At 38.4% G+C, this 24290-nt stretch overlaps 1 protein-coding gene across 3 annotated transcripts in view; it reads left to right on the top strand.

The window, feature by feature from the left end:
- The window catches only part of Wrn (WRN RecQ like helicase), a 117623-nt gene that overhangs the window by 28604 nt on the left and 64729 nt on the right, over positions 1 to 24290 (top strand). For 2 of the 3 annotated variants that reach the window (XM_036166497.1, XM_036166498.1), the window contains exons 8-16: positions 440 to 509; positions 5643 to 5757; positions 14811 to 15237; positions 17364 to 17444; positions 19107 to 19245; positions 20995 to 21070; positions 22452 to 22519; positions 22736 to 22844; positions 23705 to 23773. In XM_036166497.1, coding sequence (XP_036022390.1) covers positions 440 to 509; positions 5643 to 5757; positions 14811 to 15237; positions 17364 to 17444; positions 19107 to 19245; positions 20995 to 21070; positions 22452 to 22519; positions 22736 to 22844; positions 23705 to 23773 — 1154 coding nt within the window. The remainder of the gene's footprint in view (positions 1 to 439; positions 510 to 5642; positions 5758 to 14810; positions 15238 to 17363; positions 17445 to 19106; positions 19246 to 20994; positions 21071 to 22451; positions 22520 to 22735; positions 22845 to 23704; positions 23774 to 24290) is intronic. The other variant, XM_036166499.1, reaches the window with a different exon arrangement.

The raw sequence follows: 24290 nt of genomic DNA, 5'->3' as shown, positions 1-24290 counted from the left end.
CCCATGTTCATTAGAAAGTACCAATAATAGGTTGTGTAGTGGTAGTTCTGTTCACTGTCATGAAGCCATAGTGAAGTCTAATTTCTGTGTAAAAGAATATGAACTTACTGAAATCATGAAAGGCTTAGGCTTAGCAGGCACAAATGGTTTAATGATGTATGTTGAATATAAGCAATTCTGAATAAGAAAAATCACAGGCTTTCTATATTTAAATTAGCCTTATTCCCTATATTTATATTTAAAATGTGGAAATTTAGAAAAATTGCTTCCAAATTTAGTTGCCACTCTTCTTAGATGTATTTTCATATTTATAATCTGTACATACTGGAATCTAGGATAGTCTTGGAAATCATTCTTGTAGATTTTGCTAGAAAGGTGACACATTTTTATTTTGGTTATCTTTAACTTGTACTTTGTTTTTCTGTTGCTTTTTTTATAGGCTGGTCTTATCATCTATCAAAAATTAGTAAATTTGGGTGATACTGTCCAAGTGTTTGCTCTAAATAAAGGTATGTTATGGCCTAAAATAAAAGGTAAAATGTGAGTTTGCTGCTTTGTTTGATTTGTTTCCAAAAGTCAATGTGTCTTTGCAGGGTATTATGCTGCTACTTAAATGCCTGAGCAGTATTGTCAGTGACAGTGAAATGCATCAGGATTAAGGATTGGAGTTTTAGATACTTTCCCTATGGGAGAGTAGGGCTTAAACCTTCTTTTTGTAGGGTTGCTACTCTTCAGTCCCATAGACTTGGTACTTACTGTCTTTGATAACATCGGTGAGCCAACTAACTTCCTCTAGGCTGGAAACATATGCATTATTTCTACAAATGTTTACAGTGTCTTAAATGCAATCCACAATACGTTAGTGTGTATGAGATGTGCTAGAGTGTTCTGGTTTAGGCTGCTGTTTTCTTCATTCAGCTTCATTGTCTTGTCAGATGTTTTGATGGGGTCATGATTGCAGAAGGAGGCAAGCAGGTAGGGGGATAAGCATTAGCTTTTGTGCTGCATAGGCCAGTGGTGGAATCTTAGCCATCTTGTCTCTTCCCCCATGCTTGTCAAGTGGATAATAGCAAAATGTCTATGTCATGGATTAGTTGTGAGCATTAAAAGGGCAAAATGTGCAAAGCACCTCCGTGGATGGCCAGAGAAAATGGTTGCAAAGATTGAGCATTCCTAATGCGTAATCTGAAATGCTTTGAAATTGAAAACTTTCTGAGTGACAGCATGATTTACATAGTCATTGGTATTTGAAAATGTTCCCTGGAAAAGGCGATGCTTGAGGTAATACCTGAAATAGGAGCAGACATTTGCTAGCCAAAGCAAAAGGGAAAAGGACAGATGGGTACAGAGTATGAGGTGAAGTATCTGTAACTGGTGCAGTATGGTAAACTGTTGACTCATGAAGGAGAAGCAGGAAAAGGCAAAGAGACAGGCTGTGCTAGAGACTTTACATTTCTTCAGAAGAGCAAATAGAAACGATTGAGGGTTTTAAACACGGGAGTGAAAATGTGCTGTATTTAAAACAAACCAACAAAACAAGCCGAGGGATAAAACAAACAAACTAACAAAAGGAGGCATAAAGAAGGAAAATGCACTGTGGGACGAAAGCATGGTGGGAAATCCTTTTGGGAGGTAATGACGGTAAGCCAAGAGAGAAGAAATGGTAACTTAAATGGTTATCTGTGCCGAGGTTTGACAGAAGTGAACAGCTTCAAAATCCATTGAATGGAGAAGTAGAGTCAGCTCAAGCTGATGTAATGACCGTCATACACCAGGGATCCTCCCAGGTTTTGGCAGCATGACAGATTAAAACCCTGGGTAAAGAAGAGCAAGGTTTAGGGGTGAAGTTTGACAGTTGTTTTTTAGATATGTTAAAGGGGAGAGACATCTCAGATAGTAAGAGGGTGGTGGTCTGTGGATGCCTAGATCTGTAGGTTGTACAGATTGTAAAATGCCTAGGACTAAGGGGCCCAGGGAACTCTTGGTGTCTAATCCTTGTGTGGTGGAGGGGACACTACAGGAGTTGTGTTCCTAGGTATGGAAGGAAATGAGGATATACTGTGTGCACAAAGCCAAGGGAGGATTATTTGAAAGAGGAGGATGTTATCAACTGTTTGATTGTGCTGAGATTTTGACGTACTGAGTGCTATAAGTAACAATTAGTTGGCCACCATTTGTGACCTTCTCTACTATACTTCTAATCCTTTAGTTGTATTGGTGTTTTGTGCGACAAAAGAGTATTCCAAACAGAGAGTATACTTTTAGAACAAAAAGTGTCCAGAGGCTTTGGTGGTCTGAATAGTAAGATGTGGGTAGAAATCATACTAAATTATATCAATCATATTAATCTAAGGAGTATGATTTTAAGTGCATATAAGTAATATTTTTTAGAAACTTGATTCAGAAAGGGAGTAGTCATTGCTCATATAACCCGGATTTGTCTAGTGTTTATTACATATCAGTGTTCATTATGTATTGATTTCATTTGACAAGCAAGGGAAAATGCGATATGGCTGTCTAAAGGAAGAGTTGTGGGTGCTTAGAAGAAAATACAAAGCCACTGAGGGTAACTGCTTCCCTTGTGTAAGGAACAGTGAGTATAACCAAAGAGAAGTGAGCACCAGTCTGAAACAGTCGGAAAAGCAGCTTGGGTCAGTTCAGTTAGGGCATCCTATGCTGTGAATCCGACCATATTCTAATACGAAGACAAACAAACAAACAAACGAACAAACAGGACGAAAACCCAGTGATAGCCAACTTGAAACCCTTAGCTTAGGGGTTGTGGAGCAGCAGGATTAAATGATTCAGATTTTATCTTTAATTTTTTTTTTTTCTCACTGCTGTAAGAGGGCAAGGAAGCTAGGGAGTTAGGAAGGTGTTTTAATTGTCCTAGAGTGGATGATAATTGGATTAAGGTTGGTAGAGTCAATAGGAAGTATAGATGCAGTAGGTATCTTGAAGACATGTACTGTGCAGAAATTTTAGGTCAATTCTTTATAATGGGTGAGAAAAGGAGGCTGCTAGGACGGCCAGGGTATTTTGATGAATTACCTGATGACTGGCAGAGTCAGGTAGAGTGCAAGATTATATGAAGAGTGGGTTTTGGTGAGGAAAGTCCAGATCGCAGCATTGGAACTGTAAAACTATAGGTGGTTTGATAACCATGAACATACCTGTCTTAGTGCTTTCTGTTACTGTGATAAAACACCATGAGCAAAGGTAACCTTAAGGAATGGAGTTCATTTTGGCTTACATTTCCAGGGGGATATGGCAGGACAGAGGAGTGACATAAAGCAGTAGGCATGGCAGTGGGGGCAGGAATCTGTTAGAACACATCTGGAACAGCAGTCTCAAAGCAGAGAGAGGTAGTAGGGTGAAGCTATGCATTCTCAAAGCCTCCCCCAGTGACATGCTTCCTCCAGGAAGGTTCCATCTCTTAACCCTCCCAAGTGGAGCCAGCAAATGGGCATCAAGGGTTCTAATGCCTGAGCCTGTGGAGATGTTTCTCTCTGAAGCTACCCCAGTGCCTTACTGGAAAAGTGAGTCCAGATTTCACAGCGGAAGTTGGCCTTAGAGACGTAGATTGTCCTGCGAGTGAGGAAACCAGATGAGGTCAAATCGGGAGTGAGTGCAATCAAGAACAGAAGAGGCATCATCTTGAAGGTTACACTGGCGTCTAGAAAACGAATGGGCAGCAAAGAGGATTGAGAAGGGGCATCAGTGAAGGAGACAAAGGAAGTGCTTTAAACAGGAAGGAGCTGTCAGCCACTTGAAACCCCTGAGGACTTGAAGGAGGTGGGGATTCAGATTAACAATTCAGGTTGAGAATGTCATAGCCTTCCCAATGGATGCTATGCTGCTGAGAGGGGAATGCTGAGCTGGAATTAGGAGCAGAAAATTTGAGGATATGCAGCAGGTATTGGAAGCTTAAAAGCGAAAGAAAGGGTATAAAATTGTAATCTTAGAGACAGGCGTATCTTTGTGTGAGTTTGAGGCCAGCCTGGTCTACTGAGTGAGATCCAGGAAAGGCGCAAAGCTACACAGAGAAACCCTGTCTCGAAAAACCAAAAAAAAAAAAAAAAATTGTAATCTTAAGAGTAGAAACGTGGGGTCTGTGTCATGAGTTTAAAGTGAAATTGGCCATTATCACTTTGTTTTATTTTCAAGTATGTCCAGCTACGTGGGCATTAGTTAGCTAAAGAAGTTGAGTAGGGATTGTGCCACATTGAGTTCCATGGAGGTGGGTAAAGAAAGAAGCCGAGAGTCAAAGGAATGGGCACTAGTGTGGCTAAGGAAGGAAAGGAGAACATGGGGGAGAGAGTAGATGGTGTGTGGGTGGGGAAAGGCAGAGTCAGTAGGCTTCGTTCTGAAGTGTTAACATACTGAGTCGGGGAAAGCATTCTGGAAAGAGTATGTTTGTATTTAGAGTGAAAAATGGTCATAACTAAAAGATGGTAGTACAGCGGTGGTTTTATTGGGTAGTTTTGAGGTCAGGGGTCTGATTGTGGGAATGAGTGGCTCAGATTAGATGAAGAAAAAATTGTTGGAAATGGAGGAATCGAGGATACAGGGTCCAAAATTGGGTGGAGCATCTCTATAGGTATAAAAATCACTAGGAATGATCACAGAAATAGTAGTGGAGGAAGAGACAGTTAACAAATAAATAAACTTAGTCATCATGAATAAAAGGATGTGATGTCACAAGATGACTAGCAATCTGGAATAGATCTTATGTCATGTGCTTCAGGAGAGCCTGGGCTATTTGAGGGATAGGTAAAATGGTGAAGAAATTCTAGGCAAGGAGATGGCTTCAGAAAGGAGAACAGCCAGTGCTCTTACAGCTGAGCCATGTCTACATCCCAAGCCATGGTGGTGCAAGTCTTTAATTTCAGCACTCAGGAGGTAGAGGTAGGCTTTGAGGCCAGCCTGGTCTACAGAGCAAGTCCAAAGACAGCCAGGGCCACACAGAGAAACCTTGTCTCAAAAAGAAACCAACCAACCAACCAACCAACCAACCATCCAACCAACTAACCAAACAAACAAAAGACAGTCTTCTTACGTTGACACAGAATGTCACATCAGATGGAGTGACACTGAGAGTTTGGAAGGTGACCCCAGATCAGAAAGGCTCAAATTGTATTTTGCTGATGACTAATTAAGGCCATGAAGAGTGACCCTTGGGCAAAGTTTTCTAACAGTGCTAAGTCCCAATTCACGTGATGTTATATTGATTTCGGAATTAGAAACTATGTCTCACTTCACTTCTCCTTCTGTCAGTAAACTTTGACTTTGGAATTTACTCTAAATTTCAAATAGGAAAATTTGAAAAAGAAGTTTGAAAATGGAAGTGAAGAAAGTGATTTAGGATTCAAGAAGGAAGTGTATGCCGGGCAGTGATGGTGCACACCTTTAATCCCAGTACTCAGCAGGCAGAGGCAGGCAGATCATTGTGAATTCCAGGCCAGCCTGGGCTACAGAGTGAGTTCCAGGAAAGGCTCCAAAGCTACATAACAGAAACCCTGTCTTAAAAAAAAAAAAAAAAGGAACACATGAAAATCTGGGTACTAATACCATATTATGATGTGATTAAATAAAATCCCTGCTTCTTTTATTTGAATATTAATAGTAATTTTTTTTTCTAGCAGAGGAAAGCCTACCTAGTGAGATGAAGAAACAGTTGAACTCAATCTCAGAAGAAATGAAAGACCTAGCCAAGCATTTTCCTGCCACTTGCAGAAACTTGGAGACTCTACAGAGGTTAAATACTGTGCTTTTTAAAATATTTATTTTATTTTTAATTGTGTGTGTGTGTGTGTGTGTGTGTGTGTGTGTGTGTGTGTATGTGTGTGTGTGCATGTGGGTGTAAGTGCCTACGGAGGTCAGAGGTTGCAGATTGCCTCTGGATCTGGAGTTCCAGATACTTGGGATCCACCTGCACAACTTGTGTATGTAGTGGGTACCAAACTCAGATACTCTTCAAGAGCAGAACCTGTTCTTAATCACTGAGCCATGTCTCCAGACTCCAAACATATTATTGGAAGAATTAACTCTTTATTTTGATGGACTCCTCCAAACCTGTTTGAATGCATGCACATAAACTGATATGAACTTGCCAGCTAGTTTTCCCATCACCAACAGAACGTCTTAAAGATCTAGAGCTTTTCTGTCTGCTTTGGAGGATGTTTCAGGAAACAGACATATTTATGTTGCACTTTTGATTAAAGCAAAGTGTCCATTAAGGAAAATAAGAGTTAGTATGCAAAGTTGTTTCTTTTGCTGATGAGCATATTTAGTATTATTATGTCTGTGGTTTGGTCACTTGAAATTTGTAAATAAAAGCAACTTTCATGCTAGTTAACTTTTTTTCTCTTTTTTTCCTAGTTTTTTGTTTTTATTTTTGGTTAAGAAAATTAGCTACACTTGATCTTAGTCTAAAGGCTGAGAAACAAGTAAACTAGCTAGTGGAGTATTAGAAAAAGTATTCTAATTTTAGACTTTATGGCCAATGATTTGGGTCACTTGAAATATGTGGAGCAAATCCTCTGTACAAATAGTAGACCTTGGACTTCACACTTGGAGTAGCTAAATCTCTTTGGAAGCAGACCTTGCTTTGGTCCAAGTGACTTCCTTGTTAAATTTATTCTTTTAAAGGCAGGAATGTTCTGAACAATCCCAATGCAGTAATGTAATTTGGGAGGGAAAACATACTCTGTAGAAATGTGGAGCAGTTATTTGGGATGGAAAGTATTTTGGCTTTGGGAAAATACAATGTTAATATACTCTTTGTGTGTGTGTGTGTGAGATTTGTGATATGTGGATCTAGAGCTTTCTTATGGAAACAAAGACCACCAGTCCAACAATGGCACTACCCACAGTGGACTGGGCCCTCCCCCATAAGTCATTAATTTAAAAAATGCTGCTTGCGGGTTGGGGATTTAGCTCAGTGGTAGAGTGCTCGCTTAGCAAGCGCAAGGCTCTGGGTTTGATCCTCAGCTCTGAAAAACCAAAAAACAGAAAACAAAACAAAACAAAACAAAAATGCTGCTTGCCTACAGCCCAGTCTTATGGAGGCATTTTCTCAATCAAAGTTCCCTCCTCTCAGATGACTATAGCTTGTGTCAAATTAGCATAAAACTAGCCAGATAACTGACCCCTTGTCAGCTTGACTCACAAACACATCACTGTGAAACCACAACCTTTCTTTTTTTGTTCATCCCCAATATCACATATTAATAAAGGCATCACAATATAAAGCATTTTACAAATTTAAAAGTCTCATAGTCTTATAAATTCAAATACTTTAGAAGTTGTCTCTAATATCCACTCTTTTTTTAAAATCTAAAGTCTCAGTTAAAAACTCCCAAATTCCAGTGTTAATAATGCAATATCCAATGTCTGGGATCCACTCCTGATCTCTGGGCTCCTCCAAAGGCTTGGGTCACTTCTCTGGCTCTGCCCTCTGCAGCACACACAGCTTGTCTTCTAGGTTCTAGCTGGCTCCACTCCACTGCTGCTGCTGGTCTTGGTGGTCATCCCACAGTACTGGCATCTCCAAAATGCTGGGGTCTTCTGCTGCAACTATGCTGCACTTTCACCGGTGGCCTCTCCTGGGTTCTCTCCATTGTGCCAAGCCTCTGGGCCTTCAACTGTGGCTGGAGCTGCACCTTATCCAATGACCTTTCCTAGACTCTTACACTGTCAAGCCTTAGCTGCTCTCCTTCAGGCCTCAAAACCATCTGGGTCACTTGTCCACTTCCCAAGTTCGGTTGCCATTGTGAGGTCCAACCTTGGCCACCTCTGGAACACCACTTCTGTGTGCTGACAGTTCCAAGGCAACAGTTCCCAGAAGATTTTACCTCACGCTGGTCTCTTCTTCATCACTACTGATTACTCAGCTCCAGCTGACTAGCATCCATTGTCCCAGTAAATGCAAAAGTTTTACTTCAGAGGTTCTTGTCTCTATTTCAGCTCCAGCTAACCAGACACAGATTCTCAACTCAAAGTAGCAAAAGACTGATAGAGTCTTTTTTTTATTTGGTTTGGTTTTTCAAGACAGGATTTCTCTTTGTAGCTTTGGACTCCATCCTGGAACTCACAGGGACCCACCTGCCTCTGCCTCCTGAGTGCTGGGATTAAAGGCATGTGCCACCACCACCTGGCTTGATAGTCTTTAAAGGTCTCTCAGACTTCCCTCTGGAACTTCACAGGCTAGGCCTCTCTTGTTTGCATTGCTCTCAACACACTATCTTCTAAGCTCCCACAGAAAAGCTTGCCAAGCTTTGAACACTCATTGGCTTTTCTAGCCCGAAGTTCCACAGTCCCCCCCCAAAACAGTATGTTTGGTCTGTCACACCAGTACCCTACTCCTGGTACCAATTCCAATCACCTTTTATGTGATTTTCTTAGACAGGAATTTCTGATTTTTACAGAATACATGCTTAGTATAAATTATGTTAACCTAAGGCTTTGCTTCATAACAGCAAGCTAAGTAGGCTTTATTAGCATTAAGAACTCAAGGTAGAGTAATTTAAGGTTTATTGCAGAAAGGAAAGTTGTTTTGTTTCTGAGGTCCCTGATAGGATCGGTGTTATTTAATATTGTTTAGTCATTTATTTTAAAATCAGTGTGCTTCTGTGGTATTACTGCAGTGTATTTGACTTTCTGCTGGGTTTTGAGCTTGTCTGTTGCTAACTGGTGAGCATGCTAAGAATCATAAGGAAGGCAAAGTGCATGCTACAGTGTGTGTCTTCACAGGCCAGTCCTTAGGATTAGAGTAAGTCCGTATGTCCTACTCTGATGTTAGTACAGGATAAATAAGACATTAGAGTATTGTTAGTTGGACTGTGTCACTGTTGCTATAGCAACACATTTATTTCTCAGTTACATTGAATCATAACTGTTCCTACCCCATTTCTCATACTCAGTTGTTATATATGAGCAACTGTGTGTATAGTAAGATTTATAACATTGCCAGGCATGGTGGTGCATACCTGTAATCTCTGTACTCAGGAAACTGAGACAGGGGAATCAGAAGTTCAAGACCAGCCTGACTAACAAAAGGTTCTTGACATTTTATTATTTTATAGTAAGTCTGTTATTGGATTTTGAACTTAATTAAAAACTCTTAGGTTTTTAAATATTATTTTATGTATATGGGTGTTTTGCTTGCATGTGTGTCCATGCACATCTTGCAAGCCATGTTCTTGAGGTGGGCAGAGGAGGGTTGGAGCCCTTGGAACTGGAGTTGCAGTTGGCTGTGAGCTACCATGTTGGTGCTGGGACTCAAACCTGGGTCCTCTGGAAGAGCACCCAGTGCTCATAACTGCTGAGCCGTCTTTGCAGTCCTGAATTTAATTTTGATCTTGATTTTGCTTGTGTTAATACAGACTTTGACAATTTAAGGTTGAGCCAAACTTTAGAGGGTTGTTAATTGTGCAGTTTTGTTTGATTTTTGACACTTCCATACAATTTACTATGATCATATTCACCCCCATTACACTCTTTTATCCCTTCATTCCTGCTGACTCACTTCTTAAGTAGTTCTTTTTCTTCTTTCATGTCTCGTGTGTGTGTGTGTGTGTGTGTGTGTGTGTGTGTGTGTGTGTGTGTCTCGCTGAATTTAATTAAGAGTATTTGTTTTTGTTTGTTTGTTTGGGTTTTTGAGACAGGGTTTCTCTGTGTAGCTCTGGCTGTTCTGGAACTCACTCTGTAGACCGGGCTCACCACAAACTCACAGAGATCCACCTACCTCTGCATTCCGAGTGCTGGAATTAAAGGCGTGCACCACTATTGCCTGAACAATTGGGAATATTTGTGTGAGCATGTTTATGAGGCTGTTGACTGGACATTGGCAACTTCCCAGTGACTCTACTGCTGAAGAGAATGACTACTCCTTTCCAGGCAACCACTAACTGCCAAGCTCCTTAGGGAAGGATGGGGTCTCTAGTGAGCTCTCCTTGTTTATGGGGGAATGTTGAAAGGCCCTGTCTTTTGCAGGTCGAATGTAGGTATCCACAGCTGCTGTGTGTTTATGGTTTCAGTAGCCATGTTATATCCGGAAGGCGATGTTTCCTAGCACTCCTCTGTGTCTCCGACTCTCACAGTCTTTCCATGCTGTCTGTGACATTCACTGGGCTTAGGAAGGAGTGAGATCCAGGCCCCATTTCAGGCCGAGCACACAACAGTCATTTATGCTCAGCACTTTGATCATTATGAGTCATCATTAGCCACTTCCCACTGCAGATGGAAGCTTCTCCGACCAGGACTGAGAGCAGCACTGTGGGTAACAATATAAACAGAAGACAATATGACTGTGTCCATCTAGCAGCATATCAGCAGAAGGTTCCTCAGCTAGGGCCCATGACTTCCCCAGCCATAGGCTTTGACCATATTCACACCACCAGTTGTATATTCCCTCCTGAAGGTCCAGGCTTCAAATCCTATCAGAATGCTGTTGGCCACCCACAGCCAGTCATGTCACTGTCTCCCCAGTAGGTACATCTTTCCAGGAAGGTCGGTACTGTAGCATGCAGGGTACACAGTCGGGCAACACCCTGGATGACATCCCCCACCCTCCAGCAGCCAACATGCTACCTTTTCCAAGTATGCATGCTAGCTGCAGGATAAAAGCATCCAGTCAGTTCTAGCTTGATTTTTCTGTGTCTTGTAATAATGTAGTTTTCAACTCCTGGAACAACTCACACGTTGATAGTTTATTTTCATGGAAGAGCAAAGTTTCATTTGAACCATTAACATAACAATTTCCTTGAGCTACATAAACATTTCAGATTATGTAAATCATTGATTTAAGACTGAAAAATTGAAATACATATCCCCAAAGCACTTATTATATAAGAAAATGTATCTCTTTGCTTATCAAACTCCATTGACTCCCTAATTTCTTCATTTCTTCTATAATTTTTCTTTCCATAGTTCTGAGAATTGAGCTTGAGGCCTTCGGATTTTTCATTAAATGTAGGCCTGCTGTTTGTAGTTCTGCACAGTGTTTCTTATTTAGACTACACTCAGAATGTGTTACCTCCAATTTCTAATTTTAGTTTCTTTAAAATGGAGTGATAATTCAGTATACTTGGAAGTCATCTGAATACAGAGTCCTAAGAATTTTTGTTTTTTCTTTTGAGCTTTTAAGTTATTTTGACTGTAGTCAAATATTTTAACATTTTTTAAAAACATTTTTTATACAATACATTTGTATCATGTTTTCCCCCTTCTCCAACTCCTTCTAGGTCCTCCCCACCTCCCTACCCACACCTCTCTCTCAAACAAACAAACAAATAAAAATAAAAAACAGACAAAAAACCTACAGAAAAAGCATGGAGTTTATTTTGTGTTGGTTTACTGCTCCTGGGCTTGGCGCCTGCTTTGGAGTGTAGTTGATATGCCCAGTGACACTTTATTGGAAAAAACTGATTTTTCCTTTCCCATCAGCTCAGTTGCAAAGAGCTTTTTTGTTAGGTGTGCCGGGGTTTTGTCTGTATTGAACCTCTACCATTCTTGTGAATGCTACCACACAGTTTTGGGGAGTTCATATGTGCATCAGTTTTGTGTCTGGAAGTGTTTCTGTATCCTTTCATTGTAGAATTTAGACCATTAATATTGAGTTTTTATCAATGAATAGTGATGTAGCATGAAATTTAATTGGTCTTATTAATAAAAACCTGTAGTCAGATATCAGGGTGAAAGCTGAAAGATCAGAGAAGCAGAGCCAGCCATTAGTTCTTACCTCTACAAAATCTTCAGCCAAAAGGAGGCAGAGCTCCTGTCTCTTCCATCCTCATATTCCTTTCTCCACACAGCCACACCATTTCCTGTTTCTACCTCCCTAGTGCTGGGATTAAAGGCGTGAGATCCCAAGAACTGAGATCAAAGGCTTGAGCCACCACTGCCTAGCTCAGTCTCTTATTTAGCCCAGAGTGGCCTTGAACTCACAGAGATCTGTCTGCCTCTGCCTCCGAGTTCTGGGATTAAAGGTGTGTGCCAAGACTGCCTGGCCTCTATGGCTAACTAGTGGCTTAGCTCCACACTCTGATCTTCAGGCAAGCTTTATTTGTTAGATCACAAACAAAATATCACCATACAGGCTTTTTTTTTTTTTTTTTTAATTTAAATTTTGTTACTTTGTGGTTACATTGTGAGTTTTTCTTCCTCTTCTGATTTACTGGTTTGGGATTCTTCCTTTCATTTTCTTGGTTGTGGTTAACCTCTTCAGACTGAAGTTTTCCTTCTAGTGCCTTCTGTAGTGTTGGATTGGTAGATACATATGCTTGATAATGGTTTTATCATGGATTTTTTTTTCTCCATATATTGTGATTGATAGTTGTGCTGGGTGTAGTAGTGTGGGCTGGCATCTGTGATTGATAGTTGTGCTGGGTGTAGTAGTGTGGGCTGGCATCTGTGATTGATAGTTGTGCTGGGTGTAGTAGTGTGGGCTGTCATCTGTGATTGATAGTTGTGCTGGGTGTAGTAGTGTGGGCTGTCATCTGTGATTGATAGTTGTGCTGGGTGTAGTAGTGTGGGCTGGCATCTGTGATTGATAGTTGTGCTGGGTGTGGTAGTGTGGGCTGGCATCTGTGATTGATAGTTGTACTGGGTGTGGTAGTGTGGGCTGGCATCTGTGATTGATAGTTGTGCTGGGTGTAGTAGTGTGGGCTGTCATCTGTGATTGATAGTTGTGCTGGGTGTAGTAGTGTGGGCTGTCATCTGTGATTGATAGTTGTGCTGGGTGTAGTAGTGTGGGCTGTCATCTGTGATTGATAGTTGTGCTGGGTGTGGTAGTGTGGGCTGGCATCTGTGATTGATAGTTGTGCTGGGTGTAGTAGTGTGGGCTGGCATCTGTGATTGATAGTTGTGCTGGGTGTAGTAGTGTGGGCTGTCATCTGTGATTGATAGTTGTGCTGGGTGTGGTAGTGTGGGCTGGCATCTGTGATTGATAGTTGTGCTGGGTGTAGTAGTGTGGGCTGGCATCTGTGATTGATAGTTGTGCTGGGTGTAGTAATCTGGGCTGGCATCTGTGGTCTTTCAGAGCTTGTAGAACATCTGTCCAGGCCCTTTCTTGCTTTCAAAGTCTCCATTGAAAAGTCAGGTTGGTACTTCTGTCCAGGCCCTTTCTGGCTTTCAAAGTCTCCATTGAAAAGTCAGGTTGGTACTTCTGTCCAGGCCCTTTCTGGCTTTCAAAGTCTCCATTGAAAAGTCAGGTTGGTACTTTTAATGGCTCTGCTTTTTATGTTATTTGTTTTTCCCTTACAGCCTTAGTATCCTTTCTTCCTATGTTTAGTATTTTCAGTGTGTGTTGTGGGGAATTTCTTTTCCAGCCCTGTCTATTTAGTTTTCTGTATGCGTCTTGTACTTTGATAAGCATTTCTTGAGATTGGGGAAAATTTCTTGTTCGGTCTTGTTAAAAATACTTTTTGTGCCTTTATGTGGGTTTCTTCTCCTTCCTCCATCTCTATTTTTCGTAGGTGTGAGTCTTTTCATAGTATTTCAGGATTCTGGTTGTTTTGTGCCTGGATCTTTTTAGATTTAACATGTTTTGACCTAACTGTACATTTCTTCTCCCTTGTTTTTAAGACCTGAAATTCTTTCCTCCATGTCTTTTGATGTGTTGGTGAGGATTCCTGCTGAGGATTTTCATTTTCATTTTGGTTGTTCTTTGGTGATTCTATTTATTTGTTCAATTCCACTTTCATGTCTTAAGGATTTTTTTTCATGAAGTGTTTGTATCGTTTTCATTAAGGCATTTGTTTATATCCTCTTTAATGTCCTTGAACCATTCATAATTACTATTCTGAAGTTCTTGTTGGTGCTTTAGCTAAATTGACTTTCTTGATTTCTGTTGCATTAGAGTTGTTGGCTTCTGGAGGAGGCATGTTGTCTTGACTGTTTATGTTTGTTTGTTTTGTCTTGGGAACTAACTAGGCATCTGGGGTTATGATGTTTGAGATGTTTTTGGTGTATATATCTGTCTTTGTTGGGTGGATATTCTGTTTTTACATTGCTATTGCCCATTCTAGCCAAGTATAGTTGCTGTGGAGTCCCTGATAGAGAGTGTTTCTGGGAGTCATCAGGTATCACAAATGAACGACAGGCTGAAAGTCAAGTAGGTAGAAAAAGAACTAGTGGACCCTAGGTCCACACTAAGAGGCAGAGTCCTCAGGGGACGAAAGTGGGCTGAGAGTAGGGGCTCCTGGGAGCCCGCACTGGGACTAAGAGAAAGTTTGGAGAGATCTAATGGAGGACAGGAAGGATAATAAAGGTTGCTTCTAGCTTAGTGTGGCCAATGGCAGTCCCTGGTAGTGTGATTCTGAGGGTTGATGGTTGCCACAATAAATGGAGATGGACTAGAAGCAAAGGTTGAAAGGGGTTGGGGGAGGAACTAGAGGACTCTAGGACTACCATCCAAGAACTTTTTTTTAACAGAAATATGTTAGCTCTTCTTGTGTGTTTAGTCCAGAATTGAGTGGAATAGTTTTTACTTTTTGTTGTTGTGGATGTGTCTTATTGATGAACTTTATATTTCATTAAATTAATTATCAAAGAAAAAGAGGAAAAGCTGGCATAAATGAGTTTGGGACCAAACACTACTGACTGTTAGTGAATATGCAAGACTACTGCTAGGATCAGAAGTACTTAATTACACAGGCAAGTAGACTGCCAATCATGTGTGGCCATGTGGAGATGAAAAGTTTTAGACCAATGGGTCTTCTTCGTAACTTTTGTTTAGTAAGAACCTTTAAAACTTGTCTTTCTGATTAATAAAATTAAACTTGAATAATGTTTCTTGAATTTTTTAGGGTTCCTATAATATTGAAGAATATTTCAGAAAATCTATGTTCATTGAGAAAGGTGATATTTGGTTCTACAAACACTGAGACTAAACAGGAGCAGGGGAGTAGTTTTAACTTAATGTCGCCAGAGGATTCAGCTGCTGTTGGAGACCAAGAGAAACAAATTGGAGACCATGGGGATTTTCCTAAAATTAAAGAAGAGGAATGGGACCCAGAATTTGACAATTTAGTGGTACACAATGAAGTCGATGTCTTTAGAGATAAAGTGAAAGAAGAGGAAGGTGGATTTGAAGACGAAGTAGAAGACAATCTGTTGAGAGAAGAGATGGAAAGAACTTGTTTGATGTCAGATATTTCAGATTATGAACTCCAAATTTTGAAACAGCAGACTGAAGAAAAAAAATGTAATGATGTTTCTCACCAAGCTTCTGAGGTACTAAATTGAGAGGAAATAATATATCCATTAATGGTTGGCTCACTTTGTTGTATAAATGTGCACAAAGCAAATATTTTAGGCTTTGTAATATATAGAGTGCCTGTTGCAACTGTTCAGTTCTGCTGTTGGACTGTAAAGTAGCCATAGACACATGCAAAGAGTTGTGCCTTGTGTGCTTCAGTAAAACTTTATTTACAAATACAAACAGAGGGCCACCTTAACTTGTGAGACTTAGTACAATAAATAGGGTTGCATAGTTGAAAGATTTTATATTGTCAAGAGAACATTTGTTGGAATTGCTGCTTTACAGTTTATTCTTTCCTTTTTCCTTTCTTACTTCTTCCCTCCCTCCCTCCCTCCTTCCCTCCCTCAATCCCTCCCTCGTTCTTTCCTTCCTTCCTTCCTTCCTTCCTTCCTTCCTTCCTTCCTTCCTTCCTTCCTTCTTCTTTTTACATAATAGGTAATAGCTTTGTGGTGGCTACTTCCTAAGTGTTTACTCATCCAAACTTGATTTGGGGATATATTTTATTCCTACACGTAGAAATTACTTGCTAGAGTGAAAGGATGCTTTGTTTCCAGGCATCTGTACTGTCCCCTGGTGAGTCAATGAGCTCTCGTTTCCTTCCCAATTTTCATTAGCTTACAAATTACAGGAGACACTCAAAATCTCTGGAGTTTTTGCAGTTTTGTTTTGCAGTAACAAATTTTATTTTAGATTTGGAAGAGATTGTATAGAATTGCTTTTCCTAATTTCATTATAGAAATGGAAATGCAATCTTAGAGATATTCCTTGGTTTTATAGCATTTTTCCAAGTGTTTCTATTGAGCATGTAAATGTACATTGTTTGAAAATTTTCAAAATAATCTCATACCAACCACTTGTGAACCAGACTCTCTCCTTAGGAAACACTGTCTTTTGCTGACATGTGCATTCTAATTCTGTAGAAATTTTCATTAGATATGCACTTCAATATTTTATGTAATAGAGAATTATCCTGATTTTGATTTGACTAATATCTTTTATACTAATTTTATTGCCATTTTATTATATAGACTACTAGCATTACTTTTTATTTGTTTAAGACTCTATTTAGGAACTGATAAAACCTTTCTCAGTTAAAAAATATATTTTAAAATCTTTTGATAGGTTTAAATTAGCATGTTAATTAATTAAGGCTATTTTCCTTTTCCCATTTCCATATTAAATAGTCAGCATTTTGGGAATTATTTCTACTTGATTGTGTGTGTTTGTGTGTGTGTGTGTGTGTGTGTGTGTGTGTGTGTGTGTGTGTGTGTGTGTGTGTGTGTGTGTGTGAGAGAGAGAGAGAGAGAGAGAGAGAGAGAGAGAGAGAGAGAGAGAGAGAGAGAGAGAGAGAAGATTCATATTTTGTTAGGCACCTGATTCCTTGGGGTTGCCAAATTACTGTAAAGATTCATTTCCAAACATCAGCAACAGGCCAAGTAAATAATGTATCTGTATTTTTTCAAATATACTAACACTGATTTATTTAAAGATTACATAATTACTTTGTATTAGTTTTTGTTTTTGTTTTTTGTTTGTTTTGTTTTGTTTTAAGACAGGGTTTCTCTGTGTAGCTTTGCACCTTTCCTGGAACTCACTTTGTAGACCAGGCTGGCCTCGAACTCACAGAGATCTGCCTGCCTCTGCCTCCCAAATGCTGGGATTAAAGGCATTTGCCACCACCGCCCGGCAGTCTTTGGTATTTTTAAGTCAGTATATATAAAAGAACAATTACTTTTCTTTGTCTGTACAGATTTTTTCCACATTGTGTAGTTTCACGTATCCAAAAGTTGGAGAGACTCAGTTTGACATTAATTAATCTTAGAGCTTGGACTTTTGTTGTTATTTTGAGTGTAGATTTTATTTCCAATCTGTTTATCTAACTTAACTATGCAGTTTCTTTCTCTCTGATTATATTTTAAAAAATCATTCTTCCTCATTTCCCTTTCCTCTGTCTACTCATCCTATAAACATATAATTATGCTTTATACATTTGCCTATTAGAGGAGAGGAAGATGTCTAAGTATATCAAGCGAATACAACAGAGGGTGTAGAATCAATGGTATAGAAAGTTAATCTTTGAAATACTTTCTTTTAAAAGCATTTATCTCCCACTGATGATGAAAAGGATTCCTCTTATATAATTGAAAGTGATGAAGATTTAGAAATGGAGATGCTGAAGGTATGTTTGAACTTAAAAAAAATGACGTCAGGTTTTTTTTAAAGAATATTTAAATAACTAAAATATTTTCATTTCTAAAATAGATGCTATCACAATGAAATTCATACCCATAATTTAATATTGGACTTTTTTCAGTTTCCATTTTCTAATAAATAAGTAGTGACTTAGGTATAATATCATGAGTTCTCATGTGTGTTCTGTGGTCCCCCTATGTCTCTCTCTGGAATCTGGGCAGTGACTAAGCACTTTAGCATGAAATTGATTTCTTGTTCCTCCTGTGTTTTCCACATTTTAGATGTTCTGTTTTTACTAGTTGAATCATTTACAGTTCCTGGTTTCTCTGACTGTGGGATTTTCATACTGAGTACATGTAATTTTATAATGGTCGTTTACTCTGTTGTGTTATCAAAACTGAAGTATAAATTTGTGTATTTTCTATCCCTTCACTTAGCCTCCAGTTTATCAAGTGTCATGAATCTTACAGGACAGGAAGAACCAGACTCTGAGAAAAAGGAAAGGCAAAGTTTAGTTAAATCAAGCAAAAAAAAGAAAAGAAATAAAAGTGTGTTTTGTATCTACTTTCTTATCAACTTGAGTTCAGGGCAGTAATTTTCTAGTTGTTTAGTTTTGAATCCTAGTAGTGGCAATCACAGAGATAATAAGGGTGTGGATTTCTAATTAACCTGTAGATTTGAATCCTCCTTTTCCATTGATGTCCAGTGCTTACATCAGGGCTTACCACAGAGCCTGGCTCATAGTTAAGAAATTTAGCTCATATTAAGCTAAATAATATTTGCTGTTTCCCTTTCTTTGGTGCATTCTGTTCAAGTGATGCAAGTATAGGATACTTGTGGACATCTATAACCTACTTTATACATTGAATAATCTCTGTTCTCTGAATATATTGGTAGAGTTAAAGAAACAGAATCACTCATGTTTTTTCATTTTCTTTTTATGGGATTGAAATATTATGCTTTTAAAGTCATTCTTAAAGCCACACTAAAAAAAAAGGCCTCATAAAAAGTGAAGATAAGAACTTTGATTAAATGAATCTTACATGTCACTCCTTAGTAAAGTTTTATAGATAAAGTAATTTCAATAGTACTAATATTTTTGAAATAGGGGAAAAATATATAATGTCAAAAACAGAATTTTATTTTACATAAGTGGTATTTCTCTCCTAAAATTATTTGAATTTTTTTTTTTGACAATGCTAAAACACATTTATTGTTTGCTTGTAATTTAAGCATTATCTTTACTCAAGAAAAATGGGACTAACATGTAATGTAGAGAAATTTATTATGGAAATAGCATTAAAATCTGTATTTTACTACTTGGAAATCTAAAACACTGAAGCCCAGTAAGGAAAACTGCTTAAATTACGCAGATTTAAAATGTATGATCCATCTCCCAGGGGCAGTTCATTATGTGCTGTTGCTGAACCTTGTTTATGCCGGCCGTGTTGCAGCCTGGCCTTACGCCTTGCAGCCATTCCCCAGCACATATTTATAGAGGAGCACACATGTTCTTTTGTGCTGTGGCTTGCACATCTGCCAGTTTTCCACAAAATTGTAGGCTTTGTTAATAACACTCTTTGTGTGCTTAGTAAAAAGATACGATATTGTCAGTGTTTTGCTTTTAAAATTTCTTTTAAACTTTCAGTCGTTAGAAAACCTAAATAGTGACATGGTGGAACCAACTCATTCTAAATGGTTAGAAATGGGAAGCAATCCGAGTCTTCCTCCGGAGGAGGACGATGGAGATGGGAATGAAGCCATTGAAGGAGAACAAGAAGATGAGGGTAAGAAATATGTTGGAAACTACTCACCTTTCACTGACTTATGTTGTGCCATATTTTCACTGATTTGGAGTTTAATGACTTGGTGGCATATAGTTACTTATATATACCAGCCATTTAATTCCTCAGTGCTCTTGTCCCTCAGGAAATTGGTGAATGAAGCCTTTCATCCTTGAGTTATAGGTTTGTTTGGGTAATAGTGACAGTGGTAAAGTAGTTTACTTGTTGTGGAATATTATTTTAAAGTGTTACTTCTGTTCGTTTACGTTGCATTTGTTGAACTCTGTGAAGCTGTGTTACTGTGCCTGCCTAAAACACCTGATGGCCTAATAAAGAACTGAATGGCCAATAGCAAGGCAGGAAAAAGGATAGGTGGGCTGGCAGGCAGAGAGAAAATAATTAGGAGAAATCTGAGAGGAAAGGAGAGATCAAGGAGTGACAGAAGGAAGTAGCCAGAGGAGGAGGAGGACTCCAGGGGCCAGCTACACAGCTACACAGCAAGCCACGGAGTAAGAGTAAGATTTACAGAAGTCAGAGAACCGGAAAAGCCCAGAAGGCAAAAAGGAGATGGGATAATTCAAAGTTAAAGAAAGCTGGCAAGAAAGAAGCCAAGCTAAGGCTGGGCATTCATGATTAAGAATAAGCCTCTGTGTGTGATTTATTTGGGAGCTGGGTGGTGGGCCCCCTAAAAGAGTAAGAGAAAATCCAACAACATTACTAACTGCTTATATTGAATAAAAGGTCTGGTTCTATGCAGTCTGTTCCCCAGGAGCTTGTTGTTGAAGTAGGCACCACACCAGGGAACTCTCTTACAGCAAAGAATGCAGTCAATGAGTGTGCAAATGGTGCAATTATGATTTAAGTGTAAATAATCAGTCAGTTTGTCCACTTGTAGAGTCTTCTCAAAAAGTAGAACTCTTACTGTACTCAGACTATATTATTGTGTGAAAAATGTGGAAATTTCAAAACAGTAGGTGGAAGGTATTTATAAATACATAGATAAAGCATTTTCCTTTGCTTTCTTTTATTAAATGCAGCCATTTGTTTGATCTTTCTATTAAGAGTTGTTAAAGATGTGAGATAATACTTTTCATATGTTTAATAATAGCTTGCCTAGAATCTGCGTTTGACCCTTCCTTTGCTGTTTGTGAGTTTTTGCCTCTAAGAATGTACAGTGGTGGGCTCTTTGGTAGAGCTAATATAGCCACTGTATAGTCTAATTAAGATTTTTGGCTAAAGATTTAGATATCTACATTTACCTAACTAAACTGGATAGATCAAGGTAACTGAATTTATGTAACTAGATTTAGTTTTAGACAACTAAAATTTTGCTTTTTCTATATACTTAATTTGGCATGCTAATATAATTTATATTAACATAAACTGAAAATTTTTTCTAATATAAAGTTTCATTGGCATATTGGTTGCTTTGGTTTGGTTCATTCTAGATGTTAGATCTTGTAAGTTTTGTACCTAATTAAAAAATGCTGGGTCCTTTTTTTTTTTTTTCCAGTATTGGTAAAATGTGAAGCCCAAGTACAATTCTAATACTTTAGTAGTGATCAAAGGATTTGTCTGGTATTGTGACAGGTACCTAGATGGTGAAGTTTGATTAGAATGGAAAGAAATTAACATGTTACATGTCACTGTATTCTTTACAAGAAGCCAGCAAAATGAACATTTTCCTCCTCTTATGTGATATATTTGTTTTTGAACATAAATGTCAATTTTATTATCTTATTTATTTTTAAGACCATTTATTGCCAGAGCCCAATGCAAAGCAAATTAGTTGCCTCAAGACCTACTTCGGCCATTGCAGTTTTAAACCGTGAGTATGATCTCAATTAATTAAATCATGTACTTAAATTTTTTCACAGAGAAAAAATATAAATAATCCATTCCTCTAGCCAAATTTTACTATAGTCATACATGTCAAATGTATACTATATGTGACTCCAAAGTTATTTGAAGTATTAATTATATAAGTTTCTTTGTTTTTTAATAAGAAAGGAAACATTTTTTTTCTTTAACTGGGTATTTCTATGTAGAAACTACATAATAAGAAATGAATTTTCTCTCATTGCTGATTTACCTTTCATTAAGTATGAACTTGGAGGAAACAAGCGTCCCTTCTGTTCTGTGCAAGTGTCCCATAGCACATTATCATAAGTCTCTAAAAGAACAGTCTGAGGAACAGAGATGTTGTACTGTTTTAACATATCAAAATATATTTACACCTAGAGGACTGTCTTAGTCAGTGTTCTGTCACTGTGAAGAGAAACCCCGGCAACTCTTATAAAGGAAAACATTTAACTGGGACTGACTTACTCATTCAGAGATTCAGTCCATTATTATCATGGTGGGAAGTGTGGTGGCAGGCAGGCAGACATGGTGCTGGAGAGGTAGCTGAGAGTTCTCCATCTGGGTCTGCAGGCAGCAGGAAGAGAGGGTGGGCCACTCTTCCTGGCTTGAGCTTCTGAAACTTTAAGCCCACCCCCAGTAAGACACTTCCTCTTCTAACAAGGCCACATGTCCTAATCCTTTCAAATAGTGCTACTTCTATGAATTCATTCAGACCATCACAAGATCACATTAATAACTAGAAAAGTGAGGTGAACAAAAGTGAGATTAGAAATAAGTGAAACCCTAGACTGGGTGTTTCCAGTTTTGAGAAATTGAAATAGAATCCATCGAAACACTTCTTTTCTTCTTTTAATTTAGTTTTTTTCAAAATTAAAATATATCTTATGTACAGAAGGACACACATAGATGTATGGAGGAGGTTCTGACAACTCAGCATATCTTATAGACAGCACTCACATAGGAATAGATTGTCATCAGCATAAGCAGATCTCACCTCCAGTCGATTCCCCCTTGACTATCACTTTTCCCTACGTTTCTCATTTCAAACCTACAACATTCCCCTGACTTATTTTAAAATACTGGTTCTTTTTGGTCTATAGTGTAAAGCTGGGTTTTTATTTTATACTTTCGATGTGTGTAATAAAATTTAATACACATGCTATATGAAAACTTGTTCTTTGGTCAGTCTGAATGAGAGGTTGATCTAAGGGTGTTTTTGTCTAAAAATTCTAGGATCTACACATACTTATATAGGAAACTGAAAAAGTCTGAGTTTATTAGCAAGCAGAAGTTAAATAAGTGCATTGGATTGTTATTGATGAAGCACTTTGCTTTTTACTTTCAAGGGTTCAGTGGAAAGTCATTCATTCTGTATTAGAAGAAAGAAGAGATAATGTTGTTGTCATGGCAACTGGTAAGGTACACTTAAAGTAAATAATTTAATCATTTAAAAATCATAAAAGTGTTTAATCTTTCATAAACTTAGAGGAGAAAGTGAACATGGAAAAGGATTTGTATTTATGCATGAATTACCTAATAAGTCTATTTATTCTGCTATGTAAGCACACTGTAAGAAGAAAGTAAAACATCAAGAGGTTATTTTTATTTTTGTGTATGATTTGTATTCAAGGATATGGGAAGAGTTTGTGCTTCCAGTACCCACCTGTTTATGCAGGCAAGATTGGCATTGTGATTTCACCTCTCATTTCTTTAATGGAAGACCAAGTTCTCCAGCTTGAGTAAGTAACTGTTTCATAGCTGCATCACTGCCTTGGATAAGCAAGCCAGCAAGAACGCATTAAGACGGGATCTTACTACACAGGCCAAGCTGGCCTCAACGTCCTCATTCTCCTCAGCTCAGTGTCCGCTTGCCCAGCTCTCCTCCTGTGTTTATTCTAGACACGAAATATCCGATGATGAACGCAAATCCAGTTCACAGTAATATGTTTTTGAAAGTGACTTGATCTCATTTAATTAGAGTCTTGCTGTATATAGTCCAGGATACTGTCACTCTGTCCTCTTGCCTTGCCCTGGAAGCTTTGGGCATACAGAGCATGCCCTTCCACACCTGGCTGCATTTATTTATTGGTAGCAAATGAAGTGTTAGTGGAAGAGTTTACATTCATTCTTGAGTTCTCTAATTCAAGGCTACCAGATTGTCCTGGTAATGCTTTAAAAAGACTTACTGCTTTATGCCAGTTTACTATGGCTGTTTCTAAAAGCCATATAATTTTTGGTATTTTTTTTTCTCTGCTGTCTGGTCTCTTTAGCTTGATATAAGTTGTATATATGAAAGTTTGCTTTTTAAACTATGTTCTTATTAGTTCTCTGAAAATTTCATATGTATTTTGATTATATACACTCCCTTCTAACCCTAAAGTTTACTTCTTACCTATGAAAACCTTTCAGTTTCTTCTTGAAAAGCCTACATTAAAAAGCAGCCTTCTCATCAGGCTTTCGAAGGGGTATATCAAGTTAGCAAGACATGAAAAGAAAGACCACTAGAAAGAAGAGGAATGTGTATTATTAAATCTCTTCTTTGAGAATGAAGTTAGTGTTTGTAATGTGTATATTAAGCAGAATATTTGTGTCTTTTTAGAATGTCCAACATTCCAGCCTGTTTACTTGGATCAGCACAATCAAAAAATATTCTAGGAGATATTAAATTGTGAGTAATTTATATGATTTCAGATTGTAAGATGTTTATAGTGTAAGAGAATTTTATGTACATTTTTATTTAAGGTTTCACTAAATTGTCCATATTTGAAGACAGTTTTTATAAAAAAGCTTTATTTTTGAAATTATACCATATTTACACTTCTCCTTCCCTTTCTTCCTTCCAAACCTTCCCATATAGTCTTCCCTGTGCTCTTTCACTTTTATAACATTTCCCCCAATAATTGTTATCACACGCATATGTGTATATATATGTGTATTCCCAAGTGGAGTCTGCTCAGGGTGTCTATGGTTACTTATGTATGTGTTTTCAGGGCTGACTGTTTAGTAGTAGTGTGCTAATCCCCTGAGAAATCTACTGCTCCTCGTATTTGTTGCCTGTAGACCTTTGTGTAAGATTGAGGCCTCATTGGTTTTTTTGTTTGTTTGTTTGTTTGTTTGTTTTTTGCCACTGCTGAGGACCGAACCTAGGGCCTTGTGCTTCCTAGGCAAGTGCGCTACTACTGAGC

Source organism: Onychomys torridus, chromosome 17 (genome assembly GCF_903995425.1).
Source record: "Onychomys torridus chromosome 17, mOncTor1.1, whole genome shotgun sequence".
In the NCBI taxonomy this organism is placed as follows: Eukaryota; Metazoa; Chordata; class Mammalia; order Rodentia; family Cricetidae; genus Onychomys; species Onychomys torridus.
The sequence above is the reverse complement of the archived record's forward strand: the minus strand, read 5'-3'. Positions and strand labels throughout refer to the sequence as shown.